General features: G+C 41.4%; 2 protein-coding genes across 2 annotated transcripts in view; one reads left to right on the top strand and one right to left on the bottom strand.

The window, feature by feature from the left end:
- The window catches only part of tmem266 (transmembrane protein 266), a 27,013-nt gene extending 11,818 nt beyond the window's left edge, over positions 1-15,195 (top strand). Inside the window, exons 4-11 of the mRNA XM_029433931.1 lie at positions 6,038-6,192; positions 8,005-8,078; positions 9,051-9,107; positions 9,235-9,373; positions 10,153-10,268; positions 10,849-11,041; positions 13,125-13,187; positions 13,280-15,195. Coding sequence (XP_029289791.1) covers positions 6,038-6,192; positions 8,005-8,078; positions 9,051-9,107; positions 9,235-9,373; positions 10,153-10,268; positions 10,849-11,041; positions 13,125-13,187; positions 13,280-13,917 — 1,435 coding nt within the window. The 3' untranslated portion in view covers positions 13,918-15,195. The remainder of the gene's footprint in view (positions 1-6,037; positions 6,193-8,004; positions 8,079-9,050; positions 9,108-9,234; positions 9,374-10,152; positions 10,269-10,848; positions 11,042-13,124; positions 13,188-13,279) is intronic.
- etfa (electron transfer flavoprotein subunit alpha) lies at positions 15,021-21,751 on the bottom strand. The gene is made up of 12 exons (XM_029433932.1): positions 21,618-21,751; positions 20,598-20,747; positions 20,300-20,381; positions 19,903-19,985; positions 19,593-19,692; positions 19,245-19,355; positions 18,942-19,043; positions 18,788-18,856; positions 18,617-18,699; positions 17,361-17,426; positions 16,831-16,911; positions 15,021-15,414 (listed from the first exon to the last, which is right to left on the bottom strand). Exons 1-12 carry the CDS (start codon positions 21,654-21,656, stop codon positions 15,379-15,381), a joined length of 1,002 nt encoding a protein of 333 aa, XP_029289792.1. The 5' UTR covers positions 21,657-21,751; the 3' UTR covers positions 15,021-15,378.

Raw genomic sequence — 21,751 nt, 5'->3', positions numbered from 1 at the left:
TGTCCTGGTGAAAACCCATTTATCAGGGACAGCTTGTCTGCTGCTCTGCACATGGAGCCCCATCCATCTCCATTTGCTTAGTATCTGCGGCCCATTTCTCTGGCGAAGACCCGCTCCGAGTCCTCTTTGCTAGCTTGTACTGATGGTGCAGGATGCAAGGAGTGGGGAGATGATAGCTTGTCGCTCTTGGAAACCAGAGGAACGGTCTGGTTGTACTGGAAAGCTGGCTGCATTTTCATAAGAAGATAAACAATTTAGTTTACCTATTACCCAGAGGGAATGATAAAGCCTAAAATTTATTTATTGGCTTCTGTAATCAATTAGGCCTTTTTATTTGATTTGTTAATTAACCACAAAAGTGTTTACTAATTCCCCAGGCGTGAGACTGCAAGAGATTAATAGCGATGAGACGTGGAAGTAAAATGTACAATTGATTACCTATGATAACTTCACTTTATTCAGCATATTTATTGCTTAGCTGGTTTTCCTCTCTCAGGGCGTATTTGCTTCTTTTGGCTTTGATAACACAGATGACTCAGCAGTGGTTACACAGGAAAGGTTATTATGCTGGCATTTGTCTTGATTTATAAGCAATCTAGGCAAATGCCCCACCTGTGCTTTCTCAGGAAACAGAAGCTCTCGAGTGAAAACAAAATTATATATGAGGGAATACATTAAATGCCTATTCAAGTGTATGAAGTAAGTGAAGGAACAAGTGTAACATAGAGAGTTTGAACAGCCTGAATGGGATGATGTGCTCCAACCTCTGCTGTTCAGTGACCTGCAGGCGCACAGTTGTGGTCCATTTTCCCCTGCCTGAGCCTGCTGAGTTCAGCAGATTGGTGTGAATTGGTTGAAGTTCATACTGGAGGCACCACAGGGCTATATAGTTATCAGTACAGAGAGAGAGTAATTGAGAGGAGACAGAAAACCTGAGTCAAGTATCATTTTAAAATGCTGCCGGAGTAGTATCTGACATTGCCCACCTTCAAAGGATACTTTCAATTCAAATGTTTTCAAGTTTCTCATGAATCTCATGCTAACTGTGAGATTCATGGGAAACATGTTTGCCTTTTTTTTATCTTACTTATGGCATGTCCTAACCTGCGGGGAGGGCTCACAAGATTTAAAGGTTTATCAGACTTGGTTTTTTTAAAGAATATTGTTATTGCAGGTCATTTTTGAATACTTTGGTACATAAAAGCAATCTTATTTTACTATTTTCCAATTCCAATAACAACTTACAGTATATCGCCGTAAAAGAACATACAATAAAAATTGTTTGGCAACTTTTATATACATTAGTGGGTCAGGTAGCTTAAAAGCAAGACTCATTTTCTAACAAAAGCCACATTTTCAATTGCTCCTGAGTGTCCGCCAGACACAGTGATCTGAGTCTTGGCCATGTAGAGAATTTATTTTTCGACTCATTGCACGATTAATCATTTTGGAAGCAAATGTAATTGTGTGAGGTGCTGCCACAGATCCGTACCCTAATGTGCTGGAGTTTTTCACCAAGCAAAGTTGCTCTGTTGTAAATGTGCAATCAAGACATCAATCAAGAGTTCCAATCAATTATTTAGAGGCCTTGCACAGCAGTATAAGTTGTTCACAGCGACACTATTTTAGGCTTTCCTTTGCAAACATTCTAAGAGAGAGGCTCGTGTTTGCGGCTGTTCGGTGCTTGTTTGTGTGTGTGTCTGTGTGTGTCTTTGTGTTACGATCAATACCTCAGACAAGTTGATAGAGTCTTTCAGACTCATTACTTCTGACTGAATTTTTCCCTTTGCAGCCTTTCCCTTCTCTCTCACTCCGTCTCTTAACTCACAAACACACACAAACGGAGCACCACCTCTTTGATTTAATTTCCATTTAACTTGTACCTAATGAGTTTACATTGTATTTTATCCCGTCTCAATTACAAGACACAGTATAATGAAATAGATGCTCCTTGTGATAGGCTCCCCACCTCCGTGAGAGTTACTTAGCTGGGTCTGGAGCCAAAGCCCAGTCTTGTCTGTGTGAATGGGCCCAAACAGAGCAACCAGACACCTTCCTCTGTGCCAGTCACTCTGCCTGACGTCTTTGTCAGCTCTGTCCTGCCTGGCCATTCTGCTGCAGCCGGCATCATGTACAGCATGACTTCACTTCCATCTGAGGCCACTATTGATCGGTCTCATGATCTAATCCCATCGCTCTGCGCTGCTGTCGGGCACACTTCGATCTTCCCTCAGTACTGCAGCTGCTGGCCTGTTAATGTCTTTATGAACCTGTCCACAGCACATGCCACCGTGCATCTCTCATTTCCTCCATACAATGTTATTAACAGTGTGTGTGTGTGTGTGTGTGTGAGTGTGTGTGTGTGTGTGTGTGTGTGTGTGTGTGTGTGTGTGTGTGTGTGTGTGTGTGTGTTTGTGTGTGTGATGTGTGCCTGTGCATACATATATTTGTGCATGACCAACCCTTAATGTATGGCTCATTCGATCCGCACCTGTCGCGACCCTGGGACAGAGTGAGGTGATTTCCTTCCTGGCCTTGCCCACTGAAACAGCCTCACTTCCTCATAAATACTTCAGGTCCTCAGCGTTCAAGGTTTAAAGTGATTTTCCTAAAATTAAGTTTCTTAGCTGGGAGTAATCCATCACTGTCATTTACTCTGCTTCCAGACAGGGTTTTTCTTTACAGGTTTATTAAATTAATACCTTTTCTGCCTGACTTGTGGGAGAGGTCTGAATGAATTATGATTCCACACAGTATGAGCTAAATTGTGCTTTTCAGTCCTGAAAGTATTGAGGTGTCTCTTGGAGTATGTGCTGCTCATTCTGTCTTTTAACTAATGGTCCACAAATGTCCGGTGACTCTCTGTTAGGCGTATCATTAGGTAAATGTTTCTTTTTCTTGGCTCTCCTCCACTGGCAGATGGGGTTTTACGTTGTTCATTGGTGCTGAGGAAAGTCTCCATGGTATCTGCTAATGATAGCTTTACCCTCCACCAACTCTGTGTCACCCCAGGTGTTGGACTCCTAATCTGTTAGCATTGGCTGGTACTGAGTGTTGCTGCAGAGGGCTGAGTGCACCGGTTAGTCTCTGGGAGAGCATTGACACAATGTAGCCGAGCTCCAGCCTCTCTGCTGACCTTGGTGAAGGATGGAGACGATGTGTAGCTATGCTACACCGTAGGTTCAGCTGCAACTGCAAAATGATGCCATCTACCAGGATCCCCTCTCTCTTTTAACCTCAAGGGATAACTTTATTATATTTAAGTATTATTTTTATAGTTTTGGCCATGATTCCTGTTCACCAGAATTATTGCTAGGATCTGGGAACATGCTGACATCGCTAGATTGCAGTCCAATGGGCTAAGAAATAAGAGCCCATCAGTCCAAGTCTGAGCCAGAATGTGAGTCTGGACCTCTTCACCAACACTTAGTCTTCAGTACAGTAGAGTAGCTATTGGAGTCTTAATAGGTTTAAAATAATTCACTGAACATGGTCAGAGTCCGATGTAATAGAGTTTATTCTTCAAACCCGAGCTGGCTGCGGAGCCGAACTGAAGACCGACTGACTGCGCTTGCTCTTTTATAGCCCAAGTGTCCTTACCCTCATTGGTGGAGAATGGTATGTTCTCCACCCCTTTCTCAAAATCATTCTGTCAGCACCAAGCAATACGGGTATCACATCTGCACCCCCTTGGCCGGGCGTTTTGCTGACCCTGGTGTAGTATTTCTGGGACTTTACCTCTTCTGCCTTATCTTGTCCTTTATTTCTGAGGTTCTCTGGAGCACATTGTTTTTTAAAACTTCACTACTTTCCTAGTTACAACCACAATGTCTACATTAACACTAGTTATGGATACAATCATAATGCAGATCATTTACTGGAAAGTAAGCGTGCCCGAAATATATAACTATATATGTATATATGATAACTGAACTAATTATACCAGAACAATATACAAGAGTCAGTAAACTGTGGATTTTCATAGTGGACAGACTTTGCTATTTTCTGACTTATAAATAGTAAATACTAAATAATTGGAACTTAATTGAGGAAATAATCGCTGGTTGCTGCCCTACTTTCAAATAAGTATGGTTAACTTCTGTATTTGTTTTCACCTGTATGATCTTCTGACCGCTCGTATTTCATGCCACTTTGGACTTCTTTTAAACAATGTTGCCACGTTCACAAATCCAATTAACTTGGTGAGTGCAGTATTAGTATTTACTATAGGAATGATGGACACAATTTCGACAAATAAGCCAAGTTATAATAAATCATCCTTTAACTCAATCTGCATCTTTCTCTGTTCTTTCTTTCTCATTCTTCCTTCTCCAACTCCCCCTCCTTCATCCCTGGGTCTCTCTCCAGTTTACTTTTGGATGAGTCTCAATGCCTTTGAACCGGCTTCCCTCTCTCAGTGTTTGCCTCCTTCATTCTGAGCCGAACCAAGAGGAGAGTAGAATAAATTGTGTCTTCTTTTGTCCTCTGAAAGACATTGCCCGTAGCTTTCCTCCTATGGGGGTGACAGGTGACAACGGATAGCTGATATTTTCAAAGAAACCTACTGCCTTTCTCAGTGTTGCCTCAGAGGAAGGACAGCAACTCCACACACACACACACACACACCTTCCTTTTCTGCGTCTGGATTTCTAAGAGTACACCTGAGTAGCGTGTGGGTGGAAAGTAGAGCTATGACAGGAAGGGAAAGCCCTGTGTGCCTCCTGGAGATGTGTCATTATTTATTGACCATACCATCCCAGGAGTCTCAGTCAGTCGAAGGTGTCTGATTGGTGGAGCTTGAAGCGGAGAGTAGGGATGGGTTTAAGGCAGGACACTCGCATCTTCAGGCCCAATGTACCTGGACAAGGAGCAAGCACACGAGGGACACCGGGACACTCCAAACTAATGTACAATATATAGAAATGTGGAGGAAGGAGTATAAAACAGTGGCTGCTTATCTAGTGGTACGAATGACTGATTCTGGGATCAGGAATTAAAAAATATTTGTTATTACTAACCCAAGTTTCTCCCTCATCTCTTTGCTTGTGATGCTCTCTCGACAACCAGCCAGTCAGGTGTGACTGCACCCAGAGGGTGCGCATGCAGCCCCATTGTCATGCCGGGAGAGCTACATGACGTGGAAAGCCAGCAAGCTAGTCAGTCATCCAGAGCTCTAACAAAAGTAGAACTACCAGCCTGGTTGTTTGAAAAACAAACACAGCTAGCTAGTTTTCACCCAGAGACCTGTGCTGTCCCAGCAGGGAGGGGAATTTAACTCAGAGACTCTAATCTCTCCAGAACACCTACTGTAAGGTTATGGAGTGTAATACGTCTCAATAAATACAGAGCATATAAACAAACCACTGATTCAGGTATCACCTCTGAGATTTCAGGTATGAATTCTGTTAGTGCTATATATACAGTACAAGCATGTTCTCATAAGACAAAAATAAATGATTCAATGCTTTAGATTACAACAGACGTCATATAATCCGTTTCCCAAAATAGACACAAACAAACTACTGGCTGTTATAGTAAGTAGAGTGCACTGCTTGGTGGTACACTAAAGGAGAGCTTAAATGGGAAGAGGGAGGTTGCAGAAAAGGCCCAGATGAATTGAGGAGAAATGACACTATGAATTCATGAACAGAATTGCTACATACTAATATATCATCTCAGTGCCAGCGGAACATGAATTTATGCTTCACAATAAATTTAAGAGCGTGAATTAATTTCAGCATCCATGCTCTGACTTTGTATGCAGAATAGTGCCCTCTGCTGAAAGATATTTAGAAGAACGTTGACGGAAAAGCGGAGCAAAGTTAAAGTTGAATAAACCTCACGATTTGTGTATCTTGACGTTTTCTTGTGTTTTATTGATTTGACCTTGCTTGCTGCCTGTCAGATCCACACTCTGTACCAGTAATACATTTAAAGTAACACCGCAACAAGACCTACCATTTATCTTTGCACCCACAGCTCTTCTAACCACCTTTTCTCCTCCTCCCTGTCTCTCACCCCCTCTCCCTCCGGTCAGGTCGAACTGGCTGAAGCCATGCTGCGGGCGAAGAGCAGCGCTGTGGCACGTCTGTCTGCTGTCGGCGGGCTTCAACTGTTTCCTGGTGGCTTGTGTCATTCTGGTGGTGGTGCTGCTGACGCTGGAGCTGCTCATAGACACCAAGCTGTTGCAGTGTGAGTGATAGAAACCAAGACACCTGAGATTATCAACATAATGAGGATATGGATGTTTGAAGACATGATTCTGGGGAGTTGATATGTTCCACTCATTGTTTATGGTCCTGGCTTGCAATAGCATTCTTGAAGAGGGAAAAAAGTGGACTACTCAGCACAATGGTTTGCTAATTGCTATGCAAATGCTTAACTAGCATGCAGATCATGTGCTCTCCTTCTTGTTAATGAAATACAGTTATGATGGATGGTAATGTGTGTGTATATATATATATATATAAATATATAGCTATAAAGCAAATAATGAAAAAATATATAAACATTGTCAACAGTGTGACAATAATATGTTGTAGAAATAGAAATTTCATAGGTGAAGGTGTTTCTTTATTTAAGAATAGACCACATTTACATGCACCTGTAAATGAGCAGCACATAGTCACCTGACTTGTCTGGCAATCCTTTATTATTAATCATAATATAATAAGAATAAGAATAAGAATAAGAATAAGAATAAGAATAAGAATACATTTTATTTGCAAAGCGCCTTTCCAAGCTAAAAGAAATCTCAAGGCGCTACAATGCAGGACAACAACAACAACAACAACAACAACAACAACAACAACAACAGACATAAGATTTTACAGAAAGGCTTTTGTGAAGAGAAAGGTTTTTAGGCTCTTCTTAAAGGAGTCGGTGGCCTGTGGAGCCCTCAGGTGTTCTGGGAGGGAATTCCACAGGTGAGGAGCGGCTGAGGTGCGGAGCTTGGTCCTGGGCGGGTGGAGCAAAGTTTTTTTTAGAGGAGCGGAGGTTGCGTGTGGAGGTTTGTTGAGGGAGGAGTTCCTTGAGGTACGGAGGAGCATTTCCATGTATGCACTGATGGGTGAGTAGGGAGAATTTGTATTCGATCCTGAATGAGACAGGAAGCCAGTGCAGGGAGTGGAGAATGGGTGTGATGTGGTTAAAGGTTTAATATACTTTAGTATACTATATAAATAATGATGATATTAGATATTGGGATTTGGCAGAACACAAATAGATCTACAACATGTATGTGAGCATGTGCAGATAGGTCTACTGTATAATGAGTCGCTGATCTATCCTGGGTCCTGAGGCTCTGATCAGTCATGATCTGGGGAATATAATCCTCCTATTAGTATTCCACAGTTAACACAAAATGTCAAGTGGTCCAAATAACACTGTGACTATGTCACTCCAGTATCACCTTCATCTACATCATCTGGCATGGTGGACACATCGTCATTTATCATAAGTGGAAGGTCAAGGATCATACCTGTCTGATGCCACGGAGTTGAGTGAAGAACACTCGTGGTGGAAATGTCGCTCCCACAGTATTCAAATGCACTCAAGTCTTTACTGTTCCCCCGGGACTGACTGACTGACTAGACGGGGCAGACAAAGGAAAAGTAAGACAAATGTGTGAAGGGAGATTAGCGGACAAAGAAATCAGGCAATACAGAGTTGGCTGGTGGATGAGTGTGGGGAGGACTTGAGGAAGATGAATGGACAGATAGACAGATCACTGAACACAGCAAACAAAGACAGATGGGGGGGGGGGGGGAGAGGTGGTGCGTTAAGAAAAATGCCTCAGCTGTTTCAGTCTGTCCACAATTAGCCTGATGAATACACGTATGCATGTATGTGTTGAATTCATAATTATAATGCTGTGGATTTATGTGTATGCATGTGTGCATTAAGGTTTTTACCTCTTTACTGCACCTTGTCAATGTTATGCAGCAGGGGGGACGACCATATTTCACCAGTATAATAATCAGTTATTCTGTTTTATTCCTACAGTTAATAATGCATTCCAGTTTGCCAGCATCATCCACTGGATCAGTCTGGCTATTCTCTCTGTGTTCTTCACCGAGGTGAGTCTCGATCTTCCCTTCGCTCAACACAAAAACAGTCTCACTTACAGCTGATGCAGCGGCCTGCCGATTAATGCCATATTGTGCAGTATGTGAGGTCAGTTAAGTACACCGACAGATCCTTATTAGAATACTAACAACAGCATGAAACGCTGTCCTCTGTCACGGCTTGATTATATTCTGATTTCTAGAGGTGAACTTGTGTACAACTGCATTAAAAGTGCACGTAACTGAAGTAACTGCAAAACCACACAACAAAGATCTACAGCAAGCAGTATTCTAAAGAACTTGTATAACTTGTTAAAGCCGTCACAGTTGGTCCCCCCTCGGGTTATTCGATTGATCCGCAGAACAAACACTTTAAAATGCAGATGGAGCTTTTCTTTTCTGCTAGTTTTAAATAATTGTGAGGCCTCAGGTGTGTTGTATTGATTACCATTTCTCTTTACAGCAAACCACATTTGTCTTAGTTCCCTACACTTGACCACCCCTACTGCTAACTTGTGTGTAGCTGGAGTTTTACTTATCAATAAACGATAAAATAAGTACCCCCTGCCCCCCCAGTGATACATCGAAGGAGTACAAACAGCAGGTCAGCTGGTTTCTGCTCATGTGCAAACTTCAAAATCTGAAATGAGGATGGGGGCTCGGGGATGGCAGAAGAGGAACAGAGACAAAGGGAGAGTTGTTCGCCCTCTGCAGCCCCTGCTGCGTCAGCAGAATGATCTAAATGCGTTGTCTCTAATTGTTTGGATGAAACCCTTTTGCGCCGCCTGTGATGTGTATGAATATGATGTCATTGATGAATTACCAGCGGAGGGATGAAAGAAATCTGAATCGCAATTGCAAATGCCTTTTACCAGGACTGTCAGGTTTATTATTGGGAATTACTCCCCAGCGTGCTCTGCCTCCGTCCGCCAGCCTCACCCTGTGTGTAACCTGTCTCTATCTATGTCCCTCTGTCTGTCTCAGACGGTGTTCAGGATCGTGGTGTTGGGCATATGGGATTACATAGAGAACAAAGTAGAGGTAAGATCCCATGGGTGCTATTAGTCCCGTTATTCTGGGCCCCTTTCACTGCAGTGCCATTTCCTCAATGTCATACCACTGTGGAAGCTACAGACATAACAGTAGCCGCGTGTGTGTATTTTCTCAGGTGTTTGATGGAGCTGTCATCGTCCTCTCTCTGGCCCCCATGGTGGCCTCCACAGTGGCCAACGGCCCAAGCAGCCCCTGGGACGCTATCGGTCTCATCATCACACTGCGCATCTGGAGGGTCAAGAGGATCATTGATGGTGAGGCTGGGAGGGGCTGATGTCCTCTGCATCCTGTCCTTTACTGTCAGGTCACAGAGATAGATACTGCAGTGTGCTCTCTGCGGTATCGGCTACATTCAATCTCGAGGTTGTTTGCTCAATTATTTGTTTGTGTTTTTTCAATATTTTTCACCAGGTATGACGTATCATACCACCATACCATATCATATCACGTGTCGTAATAAACCTGGAGTTTGGAGCTCAAACAGGCAGCTGCTACATGCTAATTATTTTTATGGTATAGGTGCATACACAGTATTTTGTGTTGGGAAGAATACTTCTTTTTTAACAGTGTTGCTCCCCCTTGTGGTATTTTGATATAGTACAGTACGTGTTCAAAGGGATGGTACAGTATAACACAATGCAATACAACACAGCCACATGTTAATGACTAAAAGCTTACCATAACAACAATTCATGTAACACAACCTCAACAAAAGTTGAACGTGAACATGTTATCATTGTTTGTAGCATCCATTGTACTGTTTTCATTTTTATTGTGTCCACCTCATGTATAACATTTTGGTTGTAGACCTTGTGCCATGTGAATGTGGAGAATTTGCATGCAGGCTTTCGTTCAAACAACAGTGGTTGAATTTCATATTTGGAAACAGTTTGTTCACTATCTACAAGATCCACTTTGGGAGGGGGAATGAATTATTGAGGTCAATGTAGTTAATGTTTAGTTCAAATTAAGATAACAAGATTAAATGTTTCGTTTGTAGAAAAACTGACTATAATATGCCCCATTGTTTTAGCCTTTGTGCTGCAAGTGAAGGTGGAGATGGAGCTGGAGATCCAGCAGTATGAGAAAGCCAAGGCGGTGAGGGAGGAACAGCTTGACCGTCTAACCCAGATCTGCCAGGAACAGGCAGTATGTCCTCTTTATCGCTCTCATACATCTTTCCAACTTACAATATACAATTTACAGCTGCAGGGAACCAACAGAGGGCAGCAATGCGCTATGCAAGAAAGAAAGAATTGCACTCGAAGAGGCCTAGAAGAAGCCAATTGATCCCATATTATCACTACATAATACTTTTACAGAGGTCTGGTGGATATCAAATAGCCAGCACTGTGCATTATCTCAAAGCAACTTATTGACTACTTCACAATTTAATAATGATAGTTCTAATATTGTTTGAAAGTCATATTAGTGAGCCGGAGAATAAGTTTAACTTTAAAAGGGTAACTGCGAGTGCATCCACTGAGTGCTCTGTATTTTTCAGTGTGAGTGTCAGAGTGTCTGTGTGTCCGAGAGTTATACTGCAAAATGTTACTTAGGTTGGAAATAACAGTTTGGCATAAGCTCACTGTACTGTATAAGTAAATGTTAACCTATGATGCATGGATGTGATATTAGGGAGTAGAATATACAGTATATTGTTGGGGTTAAACAGTTTTACTTTGAAGAGTTTCCTCCAGTTCTCCAATTTGTCCCTCTTTCCTTTCAGTTTGAAATCAGGCAGCTGAGGGCCCACCTGGCGCAGCAGGACCTGGATCTGGTAGCAGAGCGTGAAGCAGCCATGCAGATCCACCACATGTGGGGTAAACAGAGCAGCAGTTTCCAGGAGGTGGACGGACTGGCCCCTGGGGCCTCCGAGCATCACGGGCCAGCTAAAGCTAGAGAGCCCGGGGGGCCTGCAGGTAACCGTCTGGAACACCCAACTTCATTGTATTACACGCTATCAAAGACCTCTGTGCACTCGAGGGCAGGGGGGGGGGGGGGTGCTTTCTATGGTACATTATGTCCACACAAAGTGGATGGTTGAAGCAGACAGTCCCTCCCTCAGGCAAGAGATGGTGGAAATGTTAGAGAAGTTGGCTCATGTTGGTAAAGTAAGGCTGTCACGATATCAGTTTTTCACGATGACGACATTGTGGCAATATCTCTAGAATATTAGAAGAAGAAAAAACAGCATCATTCAAATTCATTTTAAACTTTATTTATTGTGCATTTTGTCTCTTTTTGGAAGATGAATTACACACATGTGTGTGTGGGGCGCAAGAGCGGGAAACAATTATTTAAGAGGCATTATTGACACGATATTATCATATGTGCATTACTAACGTGGCATTAATATTACATTTTTCATCCGCGACATCCCTTTTTGGATGGCCGTGTTGGGAAGATCAAATGAGAAATCCTTCCTCATCCTAAGCAGCAACACAGATCTGTCAGAAATAAAACAATACTAATATTTCAAAGGAATGTAACATAGGTAGGCTCCTCTAGTTTCAGAGACATTTATGGTTAGTAAAAGTATGAAAAGAATTAGCACAACATCCCTGCAAACAGTAAACAACCCCCTCACTCTGAAGTTGCATGCTTGGAGGACAATGTATTAATAGTTGCTGTCTTCTTTTCAAAAAGATTCGCCTCACAATCCACATCAAAATTCTGGTGCCGCACCTAGATGGACTATAAAGCTTTCATACAGTGACAGCTCATAACTTACAGGACTTAAAGCAACAAAGAGCTGTCAGTGCAGGTGATGTCAGGGCTCAAAACACTGAGGTTTTTCCTTTATCAAAGCTATAAATCATAGTGGGACCTGCCATACATCTGAGCTACAGTGTTTCTAGTCAGACATCCTTTTAATGGGAGCTGCTCCTCTTATACTCATGTGGTATTGATCATCTGGAGATGGTCCCTGTCCCAGTAAAGGCTGAACAATGAGTGGTCCCTCTTGGGAAACCCAAACATAAATGAATATAAGCCATGCAATAGTCCTGTGGGACCTTGGATAGCACTTAAGAGGAGCACGTGGACTGATTTAGGATCAGTGGACCTCATCCATACCAAGTGTTGCTCATTATTGCTTATTATTATTATTTTATTAAGACATCAACTTTTTCTTTTATTTGAATAATTGCCTAAGTTGTTTAAATTATTTTTAAAGGAAAAATGGAAATGTACTAGTTTCACCTTCTGTAATAAGGATTTACTTTATATGATTGTAAAATGTATATCTTTGGGGTTTTGACTGCTGTTTGGACAAAACAAGCCATTTGAATAAAAGGATTAACTAATGGAAATTTAAAAAGATAAATAGTTGCATCACAATATTTAGGTAACATGAGCTTTCTGATACATTTTACTTTAGGTCCCTTTATTTAGAATTTGGATTTCTTACAAGTTTCAAGTTTTACTTGTCATATGTAGGTTAACAGGGTCAACAGCAGGTCAGCTCAGCAGTCAAATAAGAGATAGAGACTATATACAATTAAGTTAAAACAATAATAAAAAACAATATCGCGTATGTACATATATGAAAAAGGGTGGTTGTGCGGTACAATAATAGTATTTATATTTATTATTTTACACACTATAATGTAGTTGTAAGAACATTTTTAAGTGTATTAATGTACAGTATTTATTTTAGCAATTACAACTTCTCATATGAAGACATTTAAATGTATTACAACCGTGTTTTACAATATTATCATTCATTATGTTTATACATCAGCCTCCAGTTATGGGTGCCCACAGGAGGAGATAAAGCTATGCTCACAACAACAGTATATTGTGTTATAAACCATTTATTACATAAATTCTAAATTAAAGGACTTCTTCCTATTATCTGACTATAACCAAGTTGTAAGGATTATAAATATTTCAAAAAGTTACTGTTCTCATATTGGACTGTAAAACTTTACCTATGATTAACTTCTAAATTCACTTTCATTGTGTCTGAAACTAAATACAAACAATTGTTATTCTCTTCAGATCACCATGGCCAAGATGACATGAACAACTACATCAGCCAGTACTACAGTGAGCAAAGCAGCGGTGAGCATAGACGAGATCCAGCTTTAATCTTTTCTACAGCCCATGTAGCTCCACAATATTTTAAACCACCTCTGATGTGTTCTTTCTTGTAGATATGGGGATCCCAGACCCTGCACGTGTCATCACCACAGCAGCCATAGACGTGCACCTGCCCAACAATCACAGCCAGCTTCCACCTTCTTTGGTGAGCGTCGACGCAGTGCCGTCCAGTCGCTTGCAGCGCACCAGCAGCTCGGTCAGTGAAGCCTCCACCACCACAGTGTCCCGAAGCAGCTTCAGCGCCCGCCAGCAAAGCATCAGCAGCCACACGCTGGGCTCCACCACGGATTGCAGCTCCACGGTGCGCGAGGCCTCCACCTCCACAGATTACAGCGACCAACGCTGCTACCCTCCACCCTACAGCAGCCCTCTGGCCCTGGGCACTCAGCCGCGAGGGAGTCCCAGCGCTGTGATGCAGGAGCTGCTCTCCTCTCTGACCGAGAACTCGTGTCTCGTCCAGAAGGGCCTGGACCCTGTCAACCTTAAACCGCCCAGCCCGGCAGGTTCCACCAAAACCAGCCCCGAGCTGGAGCACAGGGTCAACATCTACAACAAGAGGAACCAGGAGAACAGACTGGGGCTGCACTCCAAGCCTCTCATCCATCTGCAGGGCAACGAGCTTCTTCTAGAGGAGAAGTACAGGATGATGGAGCCAGTAGACGCCCCAGTCAACCGTCTGTCAGAGACATAAAACTATGCTTGTGGAGCTTCACAGGACTCTCTCTTCAGATCAAAAAATGTACGCTCAACTAAACACCGGTGTTGTTGGGAGTCACTGGCACATAAACAGTAGGTCTGTCATCCTCTTTGTACTGATGAGACTGAGAGCACGGATTTGCCAGAGCAGCACAAAAACATGAAGGACTGGAGGCGGCAGATTTGTCTTCAGGCACCACTTATCAGGAATTGACTCACAAAAACGCTGAGTTTTATGAAAAATTTTACCAAAAGAAATCAGCAACAGGGCGCGAGCCCAAATGTTTTCGAACAACTGGTCTGCGCAGACAAAAGAAATCTGGCTTTTGATATGTTAAGTTGTGATTTGATTTGCGGGAAGTGAAACCTGTGGGAGGGTGGTGCTGAGGGCTTAGTTCCTCGGATACACTTTGTAGGAATTGGAGATGCTGGACAGATGCGCTCATGTATTGGAGGGCCACAAACTGTGAATCACTTCCTGAAAGCTACAAGGCATGAATTTATCACATGTGCAGGTGTATCAGCTGTTTTGATAGTCAGTCTAGTGTCTCCAAACTCACAAAGAACAGCCCTCTTTGATGGGACTGCTGCAGGGTACATTGGATCAGTCTCAATTTATTTCTAAACTTTGTCTTTCTATATTAGCAATGTTAACATTTGTATCTAAATTCTAAGAGTGTGGCAGATTTTGATTGGTGGATGATTCAGTTTTTTTAATCCAGGTGCCATGACTGGAATCTGACCAAACCCAGCTGAGTCAGCGTTTACTGAGATTTTGCTATCTACAGCATGTCCCACATGCACCAAATTCATTGAAAAGCTACCTGCAAATTATAGATTTGATATCTTTCAGGTCTAAAATATTACATTTTTATTATTTTAATGTTTTGGAAGCTGTGTAAATATTTCAGAATGGGTTTATCACAGCCAAAAATAGTGAAGGAGAATTATAGCATGAACCTTCAAGATTTGCCTCTTAAATATTAAAGCCAACCCTGTTTATTGTACCGTCCAGACATTTTCTATCTCGATCATGGAAAGAGGGAATTGCAAAATGAATCAAATAAAGAGAAAACATGGCAAAATGATAATGACTAATAATGTCAATTTAATTTTTAATTTTTAACATTATTTTCCAAGAGTCTCTCAGTGAGTACACATCCTCTAGGTTAGCACGAAGAGCTACATCTTACAGTCAAAGCATTCCCCAAAAATGTCCTTTGCTTTACCAGAAAATTAAATAAAGATTACAACATGTGTAATACTAAAAGCATTCAAGATTATTCGTTGATATTTATACAAACTGGCATTTATTTCTGGATTAAGAATGTTCTTTTGTTTCCAGTCAGAGAGAAGATGGTGAAACTCATTTCTGCACACGAACACTCGCAGCTTCAGAAACGTGTTAAGGCAGTGGCTATGGGTGCAATGGAAGTTTGGTGGGTGTTGTTTCTCCTCACTTGTCCAGCACTTTAGTCATCTCAGGGACAGCCTGAAAAGAACACAGTGCAGAATCTTAAAAACAATATTTTAACAAACATTTTTACATTATGGCAGGACCAAACTTGTTGTAATTGTACTTTTTAGATGAATCACTTGTTAACTAAACTTGAATACACAGTGGACATCTTTTAGGCATTTAGATGAAGCTCTGTTCTGCATCAACAACTGCTGAGACCTCTTGAAATATTGCCAGGCTTTACACACGGGGATAAATGGTCTCCGCCCAGTCATCCCCAGCATATTCCATGAAATAAGATTTATGAGTTTTTATTAAACAAACCATCATGCATGACGGTGCTCGAGGTATAAATGAGCACATTGACTTTCATGTGAGATTTATCAAGACTGCAGCAGGCTGCAAACATTTATCACCGTGTTTGCAAGGTTGACAAATGCAGAGCAAGATTGTACAGGGGAGGCATCTGGCCCATAAATGAACACGCTGATAATTCCAGTCCTGTAGTTCTAAAGAAGACAAATTCAAAAAGCCTTTTATGGAAAATAAAATAAGTACAAAATTACTCAAATGGGGCTCAATGTGAGTCGAGCAACTAATCATCCGTCACTGCCTGAGTTGGTCCGAAGTATCAATTGTCCGTTTGGGGGGAAAGGTAGATAGCCCATCCATTTTAATCAGCTGAGGAGTGATCACATGTAATGTGATCTCACCCAGGAGGTCACAACTCTACTGCCACTGGCTATTATTACTAATCACTCTACAGAGTTTGTCAGGACACCTGGGCTGCTCATGCACTACTGAGGGGCTAAATAAAACATGACCAACAGGCTACACATGAAAATATAACCTTCTAGCCTTTCACAAGCAGCACTGGACTCCTCATAGTGTTGCCAACACTCCTGGCTCACTGTCCTCAAGTACCAGCTAGATACAAGAAAGCAACTAAGCGTGTAAAAAGCCTGGCAGGTAGAAGCTGAATACAAAACTGAAGCCAGCTTTTATGTAACTGTTGATCACTTTTTATAGCTTCTGAGGTGCTAATGTGTTTCTATGTTCACAGGAAGCTCGGCTACAACTCTCCTCTGATTAATTCAAGAACTAAATAATTCAACAGTTGCACATTTCCATTAGGTGGTATAAGGAATGGTGCAAAATGTATCAGTGACAAAGCAAATGTTATACTCTCTGACTGTCCCTCTTGGCTATTTTTTTTTTATTTTGCCTTCATTTATACAGGTAAAATCTCATTGAGACACAAGGTCTCATTCTCAAGAGAGACCTGATCAGATGGTAACAGTACCATACAAAGTTACAGACAGACAGGACGCTAAACACAGAGGCAACAGTCAAAACATACAGAGCAAGTAGAAGGCAGAAGACTCCCTGACTGTTCTAATGTAACATCGTAGTGACATTACTGCAGCAATATCAATCTCAGACACTTACCTTGAAGAGATCGGCGACTAAGCCGAAGTCAGCTACCTGGAAAATGGGAGCCTCTGGGTCCTTGTTGATAGCAACAATAATCTGAATTAAAAAAAATTAAAACATGTTTAGCACTCGTACACAACTAAATAATGAGCAGACTGACTACAATAATAACGGCTTGTGTCTTATGCTTAACCAAAAGCACAGAAACAATGATTCTTCACTGATTTAGATGCAGAATGTCACACAAGTAGGAGGTTTTATGATAACAGCCTAACATTCGGTTCTTAATTGCAAACGATACAGAAACATCTGAAGATCATAACAAAGGGAATAGCAACCAGAGTAATGTTTGATGGTGCTGAGTACACATTGTGTGTGGCATGTCTACATGCTGACTCGGGCATGCAACTTCTTGAACATTTTTGATCCGTTTAATATATGGTGGAAAGAAAGCAGGTAAAAGAAAATGCATTTTTCTTTCTTTTTTTAAATGGTAAGAAAGGGGAGGTTGGGAAAAACCTTTCGTGTGGCTTCAGTGACTTTACCTTGCTATCTTTCATTCCAGCCAGGTGTTGAATAGCTCCAGAGATACCAACAGCAATGTACAACTCCTGTGGACACGAGCAGAAGACAAGCAAACAAGTTTTACTTGCGTGTAGACATGAAGTGTAATCCCAGGCCTTTGGAAAAAGGTACACCTCAGAACTCCGGTACAGCGGACCTGACTGATGGGTTAATGACCACGGGTGTGTAATCTATCAGAGGGTCAGTGCTGGGGCGAGTGTGCAAAGTGTCAGCCGTCCCCATATCTCCCCAAACCCGCAGGGAAAACCATCTCTGCCATATCAATATTTCAGTGCTTATTTAATGTCGCAGCTGAAGTCTCAGAAGAGCAGACCATCACTGTGTGAACACGATAGTGGGTTATAACTGCAGAAAATGCAAAAAGCAACATGATCAGTTTATAAAGGGCAACGTATTTTATGAGATTATCAAAATGAATGGAAAAGGACAGTCCAAGCAAGGTGCATTTCAACTGATCCCTGGATCATTTAAAAAACCGTTGATGTGATGGTGAGTGACCAACATTTTACAACTACCCTCCAACACTGCCATGCTGTCTTTAACAGTCTATTCAGAGACTAACAACTGTTCAAAGACACTTGATTCGGATGCTAACACTACACTGTGTGATGATAAAGTGTACTTTGATCAGTAGAGAAGAGACACCTGCATACATGTAAAGAAAGTGGGAATTTAATTTAACTGAATACACAACATTTAAGATTGGTAGGGTAAAAAAGTAAACTCGATACAAAATTGTACTTAATCAACTTAGCCAAATTCAACAAGCTTGTCATAACATTTGAAAAATCCAATTTGCAAAGTCTGGTCCGGCCTGAGGCTTAGACCAGACATCCACAGCACTCTGCTTTAATGGATCAGCTAAATCATTTAGGGCTCTAAATGTGCCATCAAGCACATTTTCCAGGACCTAATGTGTGGATAATCACAGCTGGGGTAACCCGGCTGAATCGCATAATGGGAAGTTAACCTTTTTAAAAGGGCGGAGCAGCCACCCTGCTCATACTGAATTGCAAGCATGCTGTGCGAAGGCAAACAGGCATTTGTCAAAAGCAGAACCGATTTGTCCACTCTGACCTGAGTGCAAGTGTTTCCTGCCTTAAAACATGAAGGCAACTGTTCACGTTTTGCTATTTGAAAATGTTCCGTTGATTATTATCTTGCTGTACAAGATGAAGTAAAACCAAATAACCACTTCAGAAAGTGAATAACTTACCGGTGCTACAATCTTGCCTGTCTGTCCAACCTGCATGTCATTGGGGACATACCCAGCATCCACTGCTGCTCTGGATGCACCAACTGGAAAAAGAATATTATGCAATTTAAAACTCTACTTTAGTAAAGAATTAATGTATTTAATAAACACAAATTGAAAATGTTATTCTACCTGCAGCATTCAGCTTGTCAGCAAGGTCATAAAGCAGCTTGAAGTTATCTCCACTCTTCAAGCCCCTTCCTGGGAAAGAACACACCATTAGTCTACTTTGTACAACCATCACAGAAAGTGACATTGCTTTGTCCATCATTTTTAGATTTCCCACCTCCTGACACCACAACTTTAGCGCTGGTCAGATCTGGACGGTCGCTCTTTGTCAGATTCTGTTCCAGCCACTCAGAAACTCCAGCGGGAGAAGGACCAGCGACTGCAGTCAGCAGATGAGAAGATAACAAATGACGAGGAAGATATTAAAAAATATATTTGTAATGATAAATAACATTTTGTAGTCGTTTCTAGGCGGCGTATTGTATTTTGTTTTATCATTATAAAAACAACATTGAAACCTACAACAATACTTTAACATCCATAACAGTCATTTCTCAGAGCTCTCTGTAATCTGTCGTACCCTCTTCTGATGTTGCACTTCCTCCCTCGGTTGAAGCTGGCTCGAAGGATGTCCCTCTGACCGTGAAGATCTTGACCGACTCATTACATTTCACCGTGCTGAGAGCATTACCTATATGAATCAAAAATAGTATTAACATGCAATATTTAGAGATAAAAACGCGCCAGAGCCAAATCTTGTTGCGAACACCGAGTAGTGTTCAAGTTACATCTGTGTCATATCAAAGCCGTACTAAATCTAGGTAACGTGCTTTAACACCGAGTCTAAAGTGCGTCAATGCTAACCAAGAATTCATGAGAAGGTTTAACAAAGCATTTGTTAGTTCTTTACTGTGATGAAATTGCTTACCAGCATAAATCGTTCGGACAAAAGTGTCTGGAGACTTGATCTCAACGATATCTGAAACTGGAGCAACATCCAACTTGGCAGCCACTCTGGGAAGCAGGTTCTGCAGAACACAATGGTGACTAAGCAGGGAAATATGCACTGATCAACCTTGTTGGAGAGAGAGTTTTGTGGATTCTAGGATATGTTATAAGATTGAGATATTTGACTTTTGGTAGAATAGAAACTCATCTCAACTACACAATTAGAAAATAAATGCATTTAAACTTATAAATGTTCTAATATACAGGTACAACTCTTGTCCATGACTTACCTTTCCAAAGGCAGATGCACCAGCACAGATGTGGGTGAAATTGAATTGCTTTTGTGTTTCCAGGATAAGTGGAGTCAACTCCTCTGAGGAAGAAAGAACTGAATGAGAAAGCTGAAACAAAATGACGTATCAGTTGCCTATGACTGCAGCTGTGACAGTTCTCTCCAGCTTTAACATATGAGCAAGGATCAAATGAAAAACAATCTCCCTTCCCGCAGTGACTACGCCAAGACGCCCTTGAGTAAGCCAAGCACTACATTATCCAACTGTGAACACAAGGGACTGTCCAAATATAAAGCAGCTTGTTGCTAAGAACAAAACCAGACAGACATGTTCAGTATATCATAGCTCTGTGAGTGAAAGTTTAATAAACAAAAGTTTATTCCGTGTTACATACCTGGCAGGGCACCTTTGTAAGATTCATGTTGGGCAACAAGAATCTTCTTCACACCTTGTACTTTGCTGATTTGCTCTGCAACCTGAGAAGAAAGACAATCTGATTTATCTGGTGACCTTATATTATCTTCAATGTTATGTTCTATGTATCCGCTATTTTTCTTTAAATGTTTATTGCAATACATGTGACCAACACAAAGACACATAATATATGTATTTATCCTTATGTTAATGCCAAAATAACATCCATATTATATCTCAAATACAAAATGTTTAGTGATCCCTTAAGCTTTGCCTACCTGTGCACAGTTTGTTCCAGCAACCAGACAAGTAATCTCTCCGCCCAGCTTACTGGCCGCAGTGATGGCATTGAGTGTAATGGGGGTCAGCTGGTCATTGTTGTGCTCTGCAACCACCAAGGTGCTTTGAAACCTCTGGAGGATGCCAGTCTGTTGGAGAAAATGTCAAAATCTCAGCAATTGATGCGCTCACTCATCAGTAAAACCGAAGACCTGGTGTTGCTGCCTTTTAAAAATCCTGTCACATTCAAAGTTGTTTGTATAAATAAAAACGGTGAAGACTGGAGCAGGGCATTGAATCAGTATTCACCAATGAAAACATGTTTTTCTTAATCTTGATGAAACATTTTCATGAAATGAATAAGTTTTATTTGATTCAACAGTGTTTGTCTAGGTTTTAGGGATACTAATAGTGGAAGTGTAGGGGTATGTAAGGTTAAACGGGTAGGTAAGGACAAACAGTGTCACCTCTGTAACAGCTGCAGACCCTGTGAAAACAGGATAATACCAGCCTCATCTGGACTGAACACTATCAGTTTATGAAGGTCATTCAAATGAAGTTAAGCAAAAAGAGAAAACATAAAACAATGACACACGATAGGTTGCTTATCAGCCCATTATATACTGCTACACGTCTCACATGAGATTACATGGTTAAGGTAACACATGCTGCGTCAATCACACTTTCATAACTGCTGTTTATCGTTACGAGGTTTCATAACTGCTAGGCTAGCTATGCTAACACAAGTTCGCTCTAGCTCAACACACACACTGTTAACGTATATTATTTCGTCATCACGAATAACGTTATGTGCAAAAAAACAAGTCAAACAACGCTGTCACACACACACATTCAAAAATAATAGCACGGTTTGCCAGACGAGCACTTATTGCGTAGAGTCTAAATAAGCTAGCAAGCTAGCAGCTTGTAAGTAAACTGAGTGACTTGTTTCATGTCTGCTATGAAATATTAATACAATATCTGTGTACGTTATTAATGTATAACTGTCACACTCTTACCAACTGTTTCAGACTTGTTTTGTTGAAAGCTCTGTTCATCTTGGACCCTTCTGGTTGCTTGCTCCTCAGTAGTACTGCAGAAACAAAACTGTGTCAAAGGTAACCTGATGTCTGTGAGGAGTTCTCGCGAGATC

This window comes from Cottoperca gobio, chromosome 6, assembly GCF_900634415.1.
Source record: "Cottoperca gobio chromosome 6, fCotGob3.1, whole genome shotgun sequence".
NCBI lineage: Eukaryota > Metazoa > Chordata > Actinopteri > Perciformes > Bovichtidae > Cottoperca > Cottoperca gobio.
The sequence above is the reverse complement of the archived record's forward strand: the minus strand, read 5'-3'. Positions and strand labels throughout refer to the sequence as shown.